Here is a 13,054-nt window from a genome sequence, read left to right as displayed (position 1 = left end):
TTTGACTTACACAGGTTGGTTGAGTTCAATCACAATTCTTGTTAAGAAAGCTCTGTTTTCAGGAAAGTACAATACAGCACTGGGCCTTTCGTGCGACCATGCTCAAGAGCATAAAGTCTCAATTCCGAAAATGCAACGTTCAAGGTTCTTTGGTCAGCTTATATTCAGTTGCACATGCCGGTGTGGGCCAAGTTTGATGGGTGATGAGTCTTTAGGGTGGGGCAAGTTCCCAGGAGATTTTGGGAGAGGGTGCTGATTATGGGTGATTCGGTGTGTGTGGGGGCTGTAAATGTGTGTAAGGAAGTAAGATGGCGGCGTGTGCACACGCAGCGGCCTCTCTCTGTCCCAAACGGTGTTTTGTTTTGTCGTTTAATGTGGGTTTGTCCGACAGTTTTGTGTGTTCGTTTCGTCGTACTGGGTTGTGCTACAAGTGCTGGTTCTGCTCGACATCGGCGAAAGCGAGTTTTGTGGCGTTCTGGACTTTGAAGCGGGGAGATTAAAGGCGCTCGGTCTGCTCCGTCCTGAAGCGTCGCCGGACTCGCCTGCTATTCCTCCCCCGGTTGGTAAGCGTCGGAAGCGGTGTGCGAGGAGGCTGAAGAGGGGCGAGAGCGGGGACGTCCGGGCCAGGCTGGCGGCCAACCCAGCTCGCCCGGGCGTGCCTTCCATTCTTCTGGCGAATGTTCGGTCGCTGGACATCAACATGGTTTGCTTTCGCCTGCTGAGATCTACGAACCGGACAGTGCGTAACTGCTGTGTGCTCGTGTTCACTGGGACTTGGTTGACCGTTATCATTACGGACTCTGCTGTGCATCTGGAGCGACTACCGTGCTATTGGGCGGACCGGGCCATTGTACGAGGGGGAAAGTCGCAAGGAGGTGGGATGTGCGTCTACATCCGTGACTGAGGGTGCCGGCGGGACTCTGTGGTGGTATGCGAGCACTAGGGATGGGCGGATCGATACCAAAATATCGATATATCGATCCAGGCTGCTTATTTTTGAGTATCGATCCCCCTAGCTAAAATATCGATACTTACAATTATTTAATTATATTTTTCCTCATTTTTTTCTGCACCAATTTGACGACTTGCACTCATGCTAGCACTACTTTTCCTTCCGCCTGCTGCACCGGCGTATCCTGCTCTGCTCTGCTCCCGCCCCCTTTTCTCACAAGCCAAGCCCTCCTCTCCGCCCCCCGTTCCAATCCAAACAAACACAAACAAGCATGGCCACGACGGCGGCCCAGTCCGAACGCAAGAGAAGTCTGGTTTGGGGATATTATATTTTACTTAACAACAACGAGGCAAAATGTGAAATATGTCACAAATCAATTAATTATTGTGGCAACACCACAAACTTGACAAAACATTTAAGCAAAATTCACCCCACGGTTCATGAAGAGCTGCAGTTGAAACGTGCCGCAGACACTAAGGCAGCCACACCGAGGCTAAGGTACCAAAGTACCTTAGAAGCAGCGTTTCAGAAAGGCAAGACATATCCAGGTATCAGGTGCTAACCAAAAATCGTAAGCATTTGTGGTTGATGTGCTATTTGAAGCAATAATTACTACGCTTTAGTCAGTCATTTATAAATAAAGTTTTCCCCTTTTCAATTTGTGGTCGAACGCCATACGTTTTATTTGTAACTCCACTTCCTATAAACAACACTAAAGTATTACAATATTAAATGTAAGTATCCAGTGGCTTTACAAATTGATAGTTTTGCTGCTCATGACGATTAAGCCCTGCATCTCTGTTGGTACCATGTCTCTTTTTAGATTATACTAAAAGACAAAACTTTTTCCCAACAACAGAGAGAGAGAGAGAGAGAGAGAGAGAGAGAGAGAGAGAGAGAGAGAGAGAGAGAGAGAGAGAGAGAGAGAGAGAGAGAAGAGAGTAAAGAATAGCTCCTTTTTATTAAAGTTATACTATTAATATGCATCTTCCACTAATGCACTAATGTCTAAAAAGGTTAATAATACATGTACATGACGTAATACTTTTTTCTACAAAATTCAATAGATGACTCTCCAAGAGAAAGAATGCCACTGCATTAAATTGTCTTTTTGGCGGGAAATTACACTTCCGGTATCGATATCGGATCGAATATCGGGTATTTTGGGTAGGAAATACTTGGTATCGGATCGATTCCAAAATCATTGGTATCGCCCATCCCTAGCGAGCACTGCTCGCCACTGGCGGAGTTTGTGATCTCCAGGCTGTTGGGTCCTGAACTCTCTCCCCCCTTCTGCGTGGCGTCCTGTACTTTTGTGCTTTGTTCTGACTGTCTGCTGTGCCCTCTTGCTCCGTTTTGCTCCTCTTATTTACTGTTAGGTGTTTATTATTTATTCATCACTCTTATTGTACATTGTTTGTGCCTTCTTGTTTTTATTCTTGCGTTGTTTACCTGTATGTTTATCGTGTACTGTGTCTCGTCACCGTGGGATAGGGGAAACGTAATTTCGATTTCTTTGTGTGTCTTGGCATGAAGGAATTGACAATAAAGCTGACTCTGACTCTGACACACACACACACGGTCAATCCAAAAATTCCAAAGCACACAAAACCTTACATTTTATTGCTGTATTTCTTCAGAGCAATGTTTGACATGTACTGGTATTTGTGTTTACATGTTCTGAGTTCCTAAATAAATATTTAAAAAAGTAATGAGAAACAAGCTCGTCGCCATGGAAACGTAGGCCGGTTTCAAGCTGCGTCACGTGACGTGCGGTCCGGTCGCTCCGGAAAAGACGTAATGTAGTCGAAAAAAAAAAACAGCCTTCGGAGAATACAGTATGAGTTTAGTCACATTCCTTTGACGGCATTAGAAGTACTTCCGGTTTTGTTTGAAGCATCTGTGGAAAAATGAGTTGCACTTTTGTGTATTAGATGTCGGTGGTCGGTTGATTTTGATAACTTCGCAGGAGAGTGTGTTTTTGGAGTGCTCCCGCCTTGTTTTTGAACTAATTATTGTTTGTAACGTCGGCTGCCATGCGGGCTCTCGTGAGCATATATCTGGTTTATTTGTGGGTCAGCACGGCGAGGGGTCATCACTTTACCGAGGAAGAAATGCAGGATGTCAGGTAAACGCACACATCTGCACCGAACTTTGGAGAATTTCAAAACTCCATTCCCGCACGTTAAAATCCAATACTCAACTTGAACGCAAACAAACACTGCTCAGCGTCAAAATGTGGAAAAATGAACCATTCAATGTCGTTATTATGAAAACAAAACTCAATTTCATATTCAGATTATAATTTGACAGTCACCAATCACTAATATATGGTGACGATTTATTTCCATGGGCAACTTAATGAACCTTTAGATAGTGTACTACATTTTCATTTAGAAGTTACTAGTTGACCATTTCGGGTCAGGACCCCAAAGAACCATACGTAGTCCCATTCGGATCCACACCTCGCCCCAAAACAACGGTTATGATTCAAAACTTACTGGGGACTTTGGTTGCGCAGCCTTTACCATCGTCTGAATTAGCTAAACTAACATTAGCATTTAGCTGCGTTGCAATTCAGATAGTTTACGGTAAACTATCGTTATATATATATATATATATATATATATATATATTCCTTAACGGGGAAATTCCAGTTCACAGCTGCCATTAACAAAAGAAAACAAAAATGGGAATTAAAAACAATTTAAAGTTTTAAAGATAGAGTAGTCATGAATCTTATATAAGGTTATGTTTTGGTGGTTGTTGTTGTATTTGAACAGTTGAATAAATATACAAATAATTTATTGCACACTGGGCTTTTTGTTGTAAAGTCTGACAGCTGCAGGAAGAAATGACCTGTGATAACACTATCTCACACACTTCTGATCATCAATCATTTGGAGAAAGTTGGAAACTTTCAATTTCCGTATGGGCTGCGGTAGCTGTCTGGAATTGTATTGTTCAAGTTTGATTCTCCATAATCAGTCTTTTCTTGATTTATTCACGTATTTACGGTGTAGCTGATGATGATGAGATAACATGACATCTCATCATATATTTTTCTCCAAGGTTGCCCTAATATTTAGACAGAAAAAAACAAAAACATGTGAGCCAACACAGGCAAGCGCCCTGGATGGGTCTTTCCCCACCCCGTCCCCCTGCTGTCTTCACGGCCTCCCGAGAAAATCGGAAACTACTGAAGTCTAGCAACATACACGTTGCTCCTCTAAATAAACTATATATCAAATAACTGTAACATAAATAAAATGTTTATCGAATAATCTGTCACTCCAAATCATTAAATCTCCCGACTTGGGAAGTCAGTGAATGGAACCCATTGTCAGTGAGGCTCCAATTATTCCACAGCCATAGTGCGCCCTCACGCGGTTTAAAGTGAAAATAACATGTGAAGTGATCAACTATACGAGTAAGTAAATAAAGTGTTAATGATCAAGTAAAAATTTGTGAAAAAATTCACATAAGTCGCTCCTGAGTACAAGTCGCCCCCCCACCCAAAGTATGAAAAAATACGGTAAATATAACAAAAATATGATACATTAGAGGTGTCTCAAACAGTATCTGTGATAATACGCACCTGAATCTCTTTCAGACAACGAATCAAAGGTATGTTCTATCACGCCTACAACAGTTACCTGGACAACGCTTACCCTTATGATGAGCTTCGCCCCCTCACCTGTGATGGTCAGGACACTTGGGGCAGGTGAAATCAAGGTTTCCTTCCAAGTGGCTGTTATTTTAAGTCACCATAGTCACTGTTGCTTCTCTTTTTTTTTCCCTCCAGTTTCTCACTGACGCTCATCGACGCACTTGATACCTTGCTGGTGAGATTGGAAATGGCTATCCTGCATTGCTGAATCTTGTTCTTTTGTTCATTGACACTTGACACAGGCATGCATGTGTCAAGGTACTGGGAAACCACACTGAGTTTCAGCGCGTGGCATCGCTTCTCCAAGAAACAGTTGACTTTGACATTGACATCAATGCCTCTGTCTTTGAGACCAACATCAGAGGTTTGTACAAAAAATGAGATGGGTAAATTCATCAATTAATAAAAAATAATGATAAATTAATTTAATAATTGATTGTTCATTCAATTGACAATTGACAATTTTGCCGCTCCAGTCTCACTGATTAGCATCACTTGGAAATTTTAAAAATAATCCCTCCGGTGACAGGTTTGCCTAGTGCAGGGGTGGGCAATTCCGGTCCTTTACCTGCCAGTGTCCTGCATATTTTCTATGTCAAGGCCCCCCCAGGGGCCAGGGGATGGATTAAAATCACATGGGGATGGGTTAAATAAGGCGATCTCCTATAAAATGATCGGAACTGACTAAAGTTCGATCTCACGCATTGGTACTGCTTACCTATGTTTCCCTTCCATATCGATCCATAGATTTACTCGAAACATTAACGGAGCAGGCTATTTTGAAATGAAATAGCCTCGCGGGTACAACAGCTATTCGGTGACGCCCCCTGACTACAGTTGCCGTAATGTTGGGAAGCGATGCGACCTTGTAATTTACTAGTCGTACTAAAACGTACTGAAACATTTCGGCAGAGCACTGTGTCCAACCAGTATGGATCAACAAATTCATCAATTGATCCATATATAAGGCGCTCTGCATTATAAGGCGCAATGTGTTTTTTTTTAGTAAAATGTAAGCTTTTAGGTGCGCCTAATAGTGCGGAAAATACGGTAAGCAGTACCAATGTGTTAGATCTGACTTTAGTCGGCTCCGATCACTTTCATAGGAGATAGTTTGAGAAACGCGATTGTTTACTGAGGGCTCATTGGTTATTGGCTAGTGGATGCATACCGCAACCCTAGTCAACCTCAGTTTGTTGCAGTGTAGCTTCTATTTTATGCGCCTATATATGAAATAATTTCTAAAATAAAAAATTCAATGAGGGTGCGCCTTATGGTGCGAAAAATACGGTAATAAAGAAATCAATACGGCAACACGGTGACAGATGTCTGAAAATCAGAGCAAAGATTTAACTCTCAAACAGCTGTTGACAGAGGTGAGGAAACGAGAAACACTTCCTTGAAGTCGGCCTTAAGAACTTTAAAAGTTAAGATTAGTCGTAAACAGGCGGTGCATCAATGTCCTTGAGCATCCTGCATTGTTTGAAAATGAGAATGGTCGCAAGTTTCAATCCCTGCTATTTGTACAAATTATTTTCAAAATGCATTTTTTTTTTTTTTACAACAAACTAGAGAAACTCCCCTTCATTTTCAGTGGGACTAGTATTGCTGGTCTCCCTTTTTTGCTAGTGCATCATAGTCTGGAGTAAAATTTGTTGTGGTAATTCTTAGGATCAAGCCGAGGTGTGGGTCCGTTAACCTAGATCTGTGACGGGTTAGGGTTACAGATCCATTACTCATTACTCATTGTAATGGAAGGATTCCAGGGGAAGGTTTGTGGGCAGCTTTAGCGTAAAACTATCTGAAAGCTCAGCGCGCGAATTACAAGAATGCTGACGTCACAGCCCACAGAGCAGGGGTGCAGTTTGCTCCCAGAGTTGCAACTAGGTAGTTTGACTAAGAAAGCTGCAAAGGCATCAAAGCCTGTGAATATAATGCTTTTCTCTGTCCTTCAGTGGTGGGAGGTCTCCTGTCTGCCCATCTCCTCTCAGGCAGGGCTGGAGTGCAGCTGGAACCTGGCTGGCCTTGTTCAGGACCACTCTTGAGGATGGCAGAGGACGCTGCCAGAAAACTGCTACCTGGTACTAAACATGCACACAAAGTTATGTTAAAAACTTTGTCTTAGTTGAACAACAGAACATTTTGAAGCTCTAAAAAATAACTCCCCATAAAGCCACATTGTACCCATATATTCCAGCTTTTGAGACTCCCACTGGAATGCCATATGGGACAGTCAACCTGCTGCGAGGTGTCAGTCCCACCGAGACACCAGTCACCTGCACTGCTGGCGTAGGAACCTTCATCCTGGAATTCGCCACACTGAGCCGACTTACGGGCAATGTTACATTTGAGAACACTGCACGCCGGGCACTGAGGGCTCTGTGGAAGACCAGGTCTGACATCGGACTGGTAAATGTGAAACGTGCAGGCAGAATCAGTGACTTAAATGCAGTGATTTAGTACTGTGAGGTGACAAAAAAGTGGACATAAACAACAACAAACCATTTCATCTCTCCCCATAGCAATCATCACTGGCTAAAATTAGTTGAACCCCGGAACTCGGCGCTAACGTGCTCCAAAAGGAGCGTCGAGAGGCAATGCAGTCGAGTTTTGAAGCAATTTGTCTAATTTAGTCTAAAACAGAACACAAAACCACAAAAAGCAATGAAAATACAATCCAGCAAAAGCTTGGAGCACAGCTTTAAGTGGTCCGTATGAGGCCCTTGACACAAGTTGGACATTCAAGAGACAAAAAAATTAGCTCGAAATAAATTAAACGTTACAAAATAACACTATTTACGATACACAAAACATAATTACCCATGGTAGAAGAGCTAAAGTCCTGTAAACAATGTTCCTAAAGGGAATAAATGTGAACAAACCAGTGGCCTAGTGCTAGAGTGTCCTCCCTGAGACTGGAAGGTTGTGGGTTCAAACCCTGGCCGGGTCATACCAAAGACTATAAAAATGGGACCCATTGCCTCCCTGCTTGGCACTCAGCATTAAGGGTTGGAATTGGGGGGTTAGATCACCAACTGATTCCCGAGCGCGGCATAGCTGCTGCTCACTGCTCCCCTCTCCCCCAGGGGATGGATTAAAATCACACGGGGATGGGTTAAATGCAAAGGACAAATTTCACCACACCCAGATGTGTGTGTGACGATCATTGGGACTTTAACTTTAACAAAAGGATGGCTATTGGTTATGAATAAAGTAGATTTCTTTTTACACGGTTGTTATTGCTTTGAACTCTACTCTTCAGCAAGAACCCCAGTGATCTTGTGGTCTCACCTGTGCAGCTTTCCGGACACAGAGCGCACACGCCTGCAGTGGGGCGTTACAATGGTTTCAAACCCACTACAACAACAACGCCAACAAGCAGCATGTGACCATAGTATGAACTGTAGAATTCGTAGTTACGTAAAGATTGAGTAAGATGGGTCGGATCCCGAAACTTTGTTCGAAATCAGAGGCGTGATTTTCCCACATTTTGCACATTGAACTCCGAATATGTCGATTACTAAGGCGGTCGAGTTGCGGGGTTCTACTTTATTTACTTTCTACCCCGAGGTACAGTACCCATTCCAACCACTGTGCTTGCTGCCACAATGTGAGGTTTGAATCTGTCATTAGTGATTATGTTAAATTTGGATTATTACAAAACTAAGATTAAGACGAAATTGGTATAAAATCCAAGAACAATGACACTTGCAGCTGGTTCTGGGCGATAATTTGATGTCAGTGTCGTAATTGATATCAATAGAAAATACATTCGATTAAAATATTTTATATAAAAAAAAGGGAACAACGCCAGAATGCAAATCCCATCCCAGAATTATGTATGTTGCAGGCAAATGAACATGTATCGGATTGTATGATATGAAATACCGTAAATTCCGGACTATAAACTGCACTGGACTATAAACTGCACCAGCTAAAATTGGGGGATAGTTTTTTTCTTATATAAGACGCACCGGACTATAAGCCGCATGTGCACACGCGTTTTTTACAAAGAAAGACCGTTCACAGAAAGCCTTTTTAAAGTTTTAATAACATACTTTAACATGTCTTTCTAAACATTGCCTGTGACGCAGCAGTTGTACCGCAGCAACACGGAAGTGTGCACGCGAGTTATTAAAGAAAGACTGGAATAAGCAGCAGCCATAGCCATTCTTCCAACGGCATATAATCATTTACTCTATATGCCTGTAGATAACTAGAAAGCTTTAAAAAGTATGATAAAGGCTCTTGTTGCTGTTCCTTCCTTGGAATAAATGTCAGGCTAAAAAGCCGAAGAAAAACCAAATCACATGCTGACATTTATTTGAAAGACAAATCATTGTCATTTTGGGCTTGTAGGTGGGCAACCACATTGATGTGGTCTCCCAAAAGTGGATGGCTCAGGATGCAGGCATCGGTGCGGGCGTGGATTCTTATTTTGAGTACTTGGTGAAGGGTGCCATCTTTCTGCAAGATGAGGAGCTGCTGCACATGTTTGACGGTAAGTCACATGACCCACCTGCTATATCACCTGCAGAGATATGAACAATGTGTGATGAGGCGTCACTCTGGTACCGCAGCCTATTACCTGGCCCTTGAGAACTACACACGCTTTGATGACTGGTACTTGTGGGTGCAGATGCACAAAGGGACTGTGTCCATGCCCGTGTTCCAGTCGCTCGAGGCATTCTGGCCCGGCCTGCAGGTAGCTATACCCCCCACATGCTCCAACTCTGTGAAGAGCAAGCAGTGCTTTTAAAGTGATTTCTCTTTGTCTCAGACTCTGTTAGGAAACGTGGACAGTGCTGTCAGGACCTTCCAGAATTATTACTCGGTGTGGAGGCAGTTTGGAGGTCTGCCTGAATTCTACAGCATCTCTCAGGGCTATACCGTGGACAAGAGGGAGGGATACCCACTCAGACCCGGTTTGATTATTGAAACAGTCTCTTTATGTGTCTTCATCTGTGCTATAGGTTGGCAACACCTGTTTTCTTACCTGTATTAATATCACATCATGTGCTTCAAGTTGTCCGATTTCTCAATATAAACCTGTCCTGTTTGCTTGTTCAGTGATGCAAAATGTATGATCGCAACGCTGGAACTTTATGTGCAACAAGGGAGTTTGATAGACTGTACTCCCTTTGGGGTTATGTACATTGTGATCGTTCTGGCTCACTTCACCTGATGGAGCTAACCCGACCATTTCAGAAGTGGCCAAATCTTGATTTTGTTCATAATGGCCTTACAACACCAAATCGGATACCTGATATCTTTACGGATACCACGCCCGCAATATGGAACATTTGGCCTTCCAAAACTTTAGACTTGTGAAAAAATGGGCATGGAAAGACAACCTGAGAACCCCAATCTTTTGGAAATGATGCCACTTTTCAAAAGAAATGCATAGATGGAAATGGAATTCAACAGCTATTTTAAATATATCGTTCCTTTTAGGATGGGGGTACGTTCAGGTCATTTGTCCCTTGTATGACCTTTAGATCAACTTTGTTGAAATTCAATCCCCAAGATGTTTTTCTTTCCCAGCAAATGGGTGTCTAAAAAGGCATATCTACATCATTCTTCGTGTTGTGCATTTCTGTGTGCATACACAACATTGTATCCTAATTAACATGTTCCATGGAGTCACATGCACCGCCCCCTCCAAAATTGCACTGCACCAACCCCACCCCTGGGGGGCCCGCTCCCCTATTTGAGAAGCACTGCGATAATGCAAGTTGAAGAATATAGCATTATGTATCCTTATCTCTTAAGTCATCATCTTTGATTTCCTTGTTTTGTATAATGCAGAGTTGGTGGAGAGCGCCATGTACCTGTTCAAGGCAACGGCGGATCACACTTACCTGCAACTCGGACTGGACGCTCTCGAGTCTGTTGAGCGGATCGCCAAGACGCCATGCGGCTATGCCAGCGTCAGTGCCTCTTTGGCAGAGGGGGCTGAGGGCATCGGTCCAAGCTGACGGCGCTTGTGTTTTCAGGTGAAAGACCTGCGAGACCACCAGCTAGACAACAGAATGGAATCTTTCTTTCTGGCTGAGACCATCAAGTACCTCTACTTACTTTTCGACCCCACCCACTTTCTGCACAATAGCGGGACAGAGTCATGGGTTGAGGGAGGAGAAGAAGGCCAGTGCATCCTGAGCTCAGGGGGCTATATCTTCAACACAGAGGCCCATCCGCTGGACCCGGCTGCGCTCTACTGTTGCAGCCAGCACAGCCGCGAGCGACAAGAGCTCCACGACATTCTCCTCGGCCGATCACAGTCTGCTAAAAAAGCTGAAGAACATGGCGGCCACTCGGAAGAGCCTCCTCCACCCAGCCACTCAGAGAGCATAGCTCTGAAACCGGGTGAGAAGAAGATGCTTCCCCTGTCTTGTCCTGTCCAGCCTTTCAGTGCTCGACTCGCTGTGCTGGGTCAAGTTTTCACCAATAACACTTGACCTTTTATGCCATGTGACCTACTCGCTGTGTCTGTGTTGTATGAAATGAAGACATTTTTATTTATGATCTTGTGCGACATCACCTTTATTTATTAAACATCACCATGAGGGGGCAGGGTTCAATAGGAAAATGTCTACTGGCTGATTGGAAGCCTTTTGACCAAATTTGTTGAAATTAAATCCCCAACATGTTCGCTAAAATATCTAACGGTTGTACATGGGTCTTTTGTTTCACTGCTTCCCATGTCTGTGTGTGTGTGTGTGTATATGTGTATATATATATATATATATATAGTTAAGCTACGGATTTTAGTTATTGATCTGACTCCAAATTGCGATCTTCACTTAGCACATGAGTTGCTATGTCCTAATCCACACACTGGCGCACCTAATTTTGCGAGTTCGTTCTGTCAAAGAGAAGACCAGTTGATCAATCAGACCGAATTTACCAATTGTTTATTCCTGACAAAGCAAGCTAATACCGGCGCCTGGGTCCCTCACACTAAAACTCGTGTGTTCTTGTGACCATCAAGAGACAACACATTCATCCGGGTTTCCCAGTTATAAAGAAACACCATATGAATATTCAAGCTTGCAAAACATTGTGTGATGATTGGTCGATGGCCATCTCCTCCCCATCTGGGTGTTATTGCTGCTGAGTGCAGGTGTCCGGCCTCAGCTGTCTGGCGGTTGGATCTGACCACCAGGATGAGGTGTTATTCTTGTTCCTCACCGACCTCGAGATGTTCTTGTAAGGTGTCCTCCCTGTCTGGGCTGATGATACATCCTTGAGGTGTTCTTGTCTGGTGTCCTACCTGTCTGGGACATCCTGTTCCACAACACTTCGAAGAAAACTTCATGCAGTGGCCTTCACATTCCCTACCACCCATCATCCGACTACATGCGCACACCACTACTGAAAATTATATTGATATGATTATATATAAGTCTAATGCAGCCTTAATAAAATGTGTTTGCAAACTTCCGAAAGCATATGTTATGATTATAAGTCTAACGCAGCCTTAATGAAATATCTTTGCAAACTGCTGAAAGCGCATTTCCCTTTAATATATATGTGTACAGTGCCTTGCGAAAGTATTTGGGCCCCTTGAACCTTTCAACATTTCGCCACATTTCAGGCTTCAAACATAAAGATATAAAACAGGGGTGGCCAACCCGCGGCTCGCAAGCCGCATGTGGCTCTATGGCGGGTTTCATGCAGCTCCTTTACTGGGTTTCATGCGGCTCCTTTACGTTCGCTTCGCTCACGGGTAGTAACTCACCATTACTTCCATAGGTTGTTTTGGTTACTGTAACCCAGTGCTTCTCAATTATTTTCTGTTACGCCCCCCCCTAGCAAGAAGAAAACTATTCGCGCCCCCCACTCCCCACCGTGACTATCCTAACTTGTCTTGTAAGTTGTAAAATGTTGCACTGTCGCAAACGTGACAGAAGTAACAATGAGAGCGCCACTACCGCCTGCTGTAGTAGATGCGCAATTACACTTTATTCTAGTACTGCCAAAAAAAAAGCCTGTTCCCCAGGGTCACACGCGCCCCCGCAGGTATAGCACGCCCCACTACTTGAGAAGCACTGCTGTAACCTCAGAAAATCCCGCTTCACAAAGATACGATGTTGGAAAGGGAAGCAGGGTTTTCATTGCTTTTGTGGCGATCTCGGGATATTCTGCCTTGATTTTAATCCAGTTTTCTTATTCTTGGAAATTTCTTTTTTAGGGCCTACGGGCCTTTAAGGTGTGGCGAATAAATACAATAAGGTAAAATGATACAACTGGCACAAAAACAACTTCAATGCAACTTTACTAGAAGCGTCATAACATTGTGCAAACAACAAGTACCATATTTTCCGCCCTATAAAGCGCACCTAAAAACCTAAATTTTTATCAAAAGTCGACAGTGCGCCTTATAATCCGGTGCGCCTTGCATATGGATCAATTGATGAATTTGTTGATCC

General features: G+C 43.5%; 1 protein-coding gene across 2 annotated transcripts; it reads left to right on the top strand.

Moving 5' to 3' along the window:
- The first annotated feature begins 2,858 nt into the window (after window positions 1-2,858).
- On the top strand, window positions 2,859-12,070 carry edem2 (ER degradation enhancer, mannosidase alpha-like 2). Of its 2 annotated transcripts, XM_061269734.1 has the most exons (12): window positions 2,859-3,080; window positions 4,566-4,676; window positions 4,758-4,797; window positions 4,881-4,986; window positions 6,578-6,703; window positions 6,820-7,031; window positions 8,982-9,123; window positions 9,203-9,327; window positions 9,403-9,547; window positions 10,431-10,552; window positions 10,619-10,988; window positions 11,746-12,070. In XM_061269734.1, the coding sequence occupies exons 1-12, from the start codon at window positions 2,989-2,991 to the stop codon at window positions 11,778-11,780; spliced, it is 1,626 nt and encodes a 541-aa protein (XP_061125718.1). In that variant the 5' UTR covers window positions 2,859-2,988; the 3' UTR covers window positions 11,781-12,070. The 2 variants fall into 2 exon arrangements, with proteins under 2 accessions (XP_061125718.1, XP_061125709.1); XM_061269725.1 differs by lacking the exon at window positions 11,746-12,070 and having other exon boundaries at window positions 10,619-11,288.
- The last annotated feature ends 984 nt before the right edge of the window (window positions 12,071-13,054 follow it).

The sequence above is a fragment of the Syngnathus typhle genome, linkage group LG2, assembly GCF_033458585.1.
Source record: "Syngnathus typhle isolate RoL2023-S1 ecotype Sweden linkage group LG2, RoL_Styp_1.0, whole genome shotgun sequence".
In the NCBI taxonomy this organism is placed as follows: Eukaryota; Metazoa; Chordata; class Actinopteri; order Syngnathiformes; family Syngnathidae; genus Syngnathus; species Syngnathus typhle.
The sequence above is the reverse complement of the archived record's forward strand: the minus strand, read 5'-3'. Positions and strand labels throughout refer to the sequence as shown.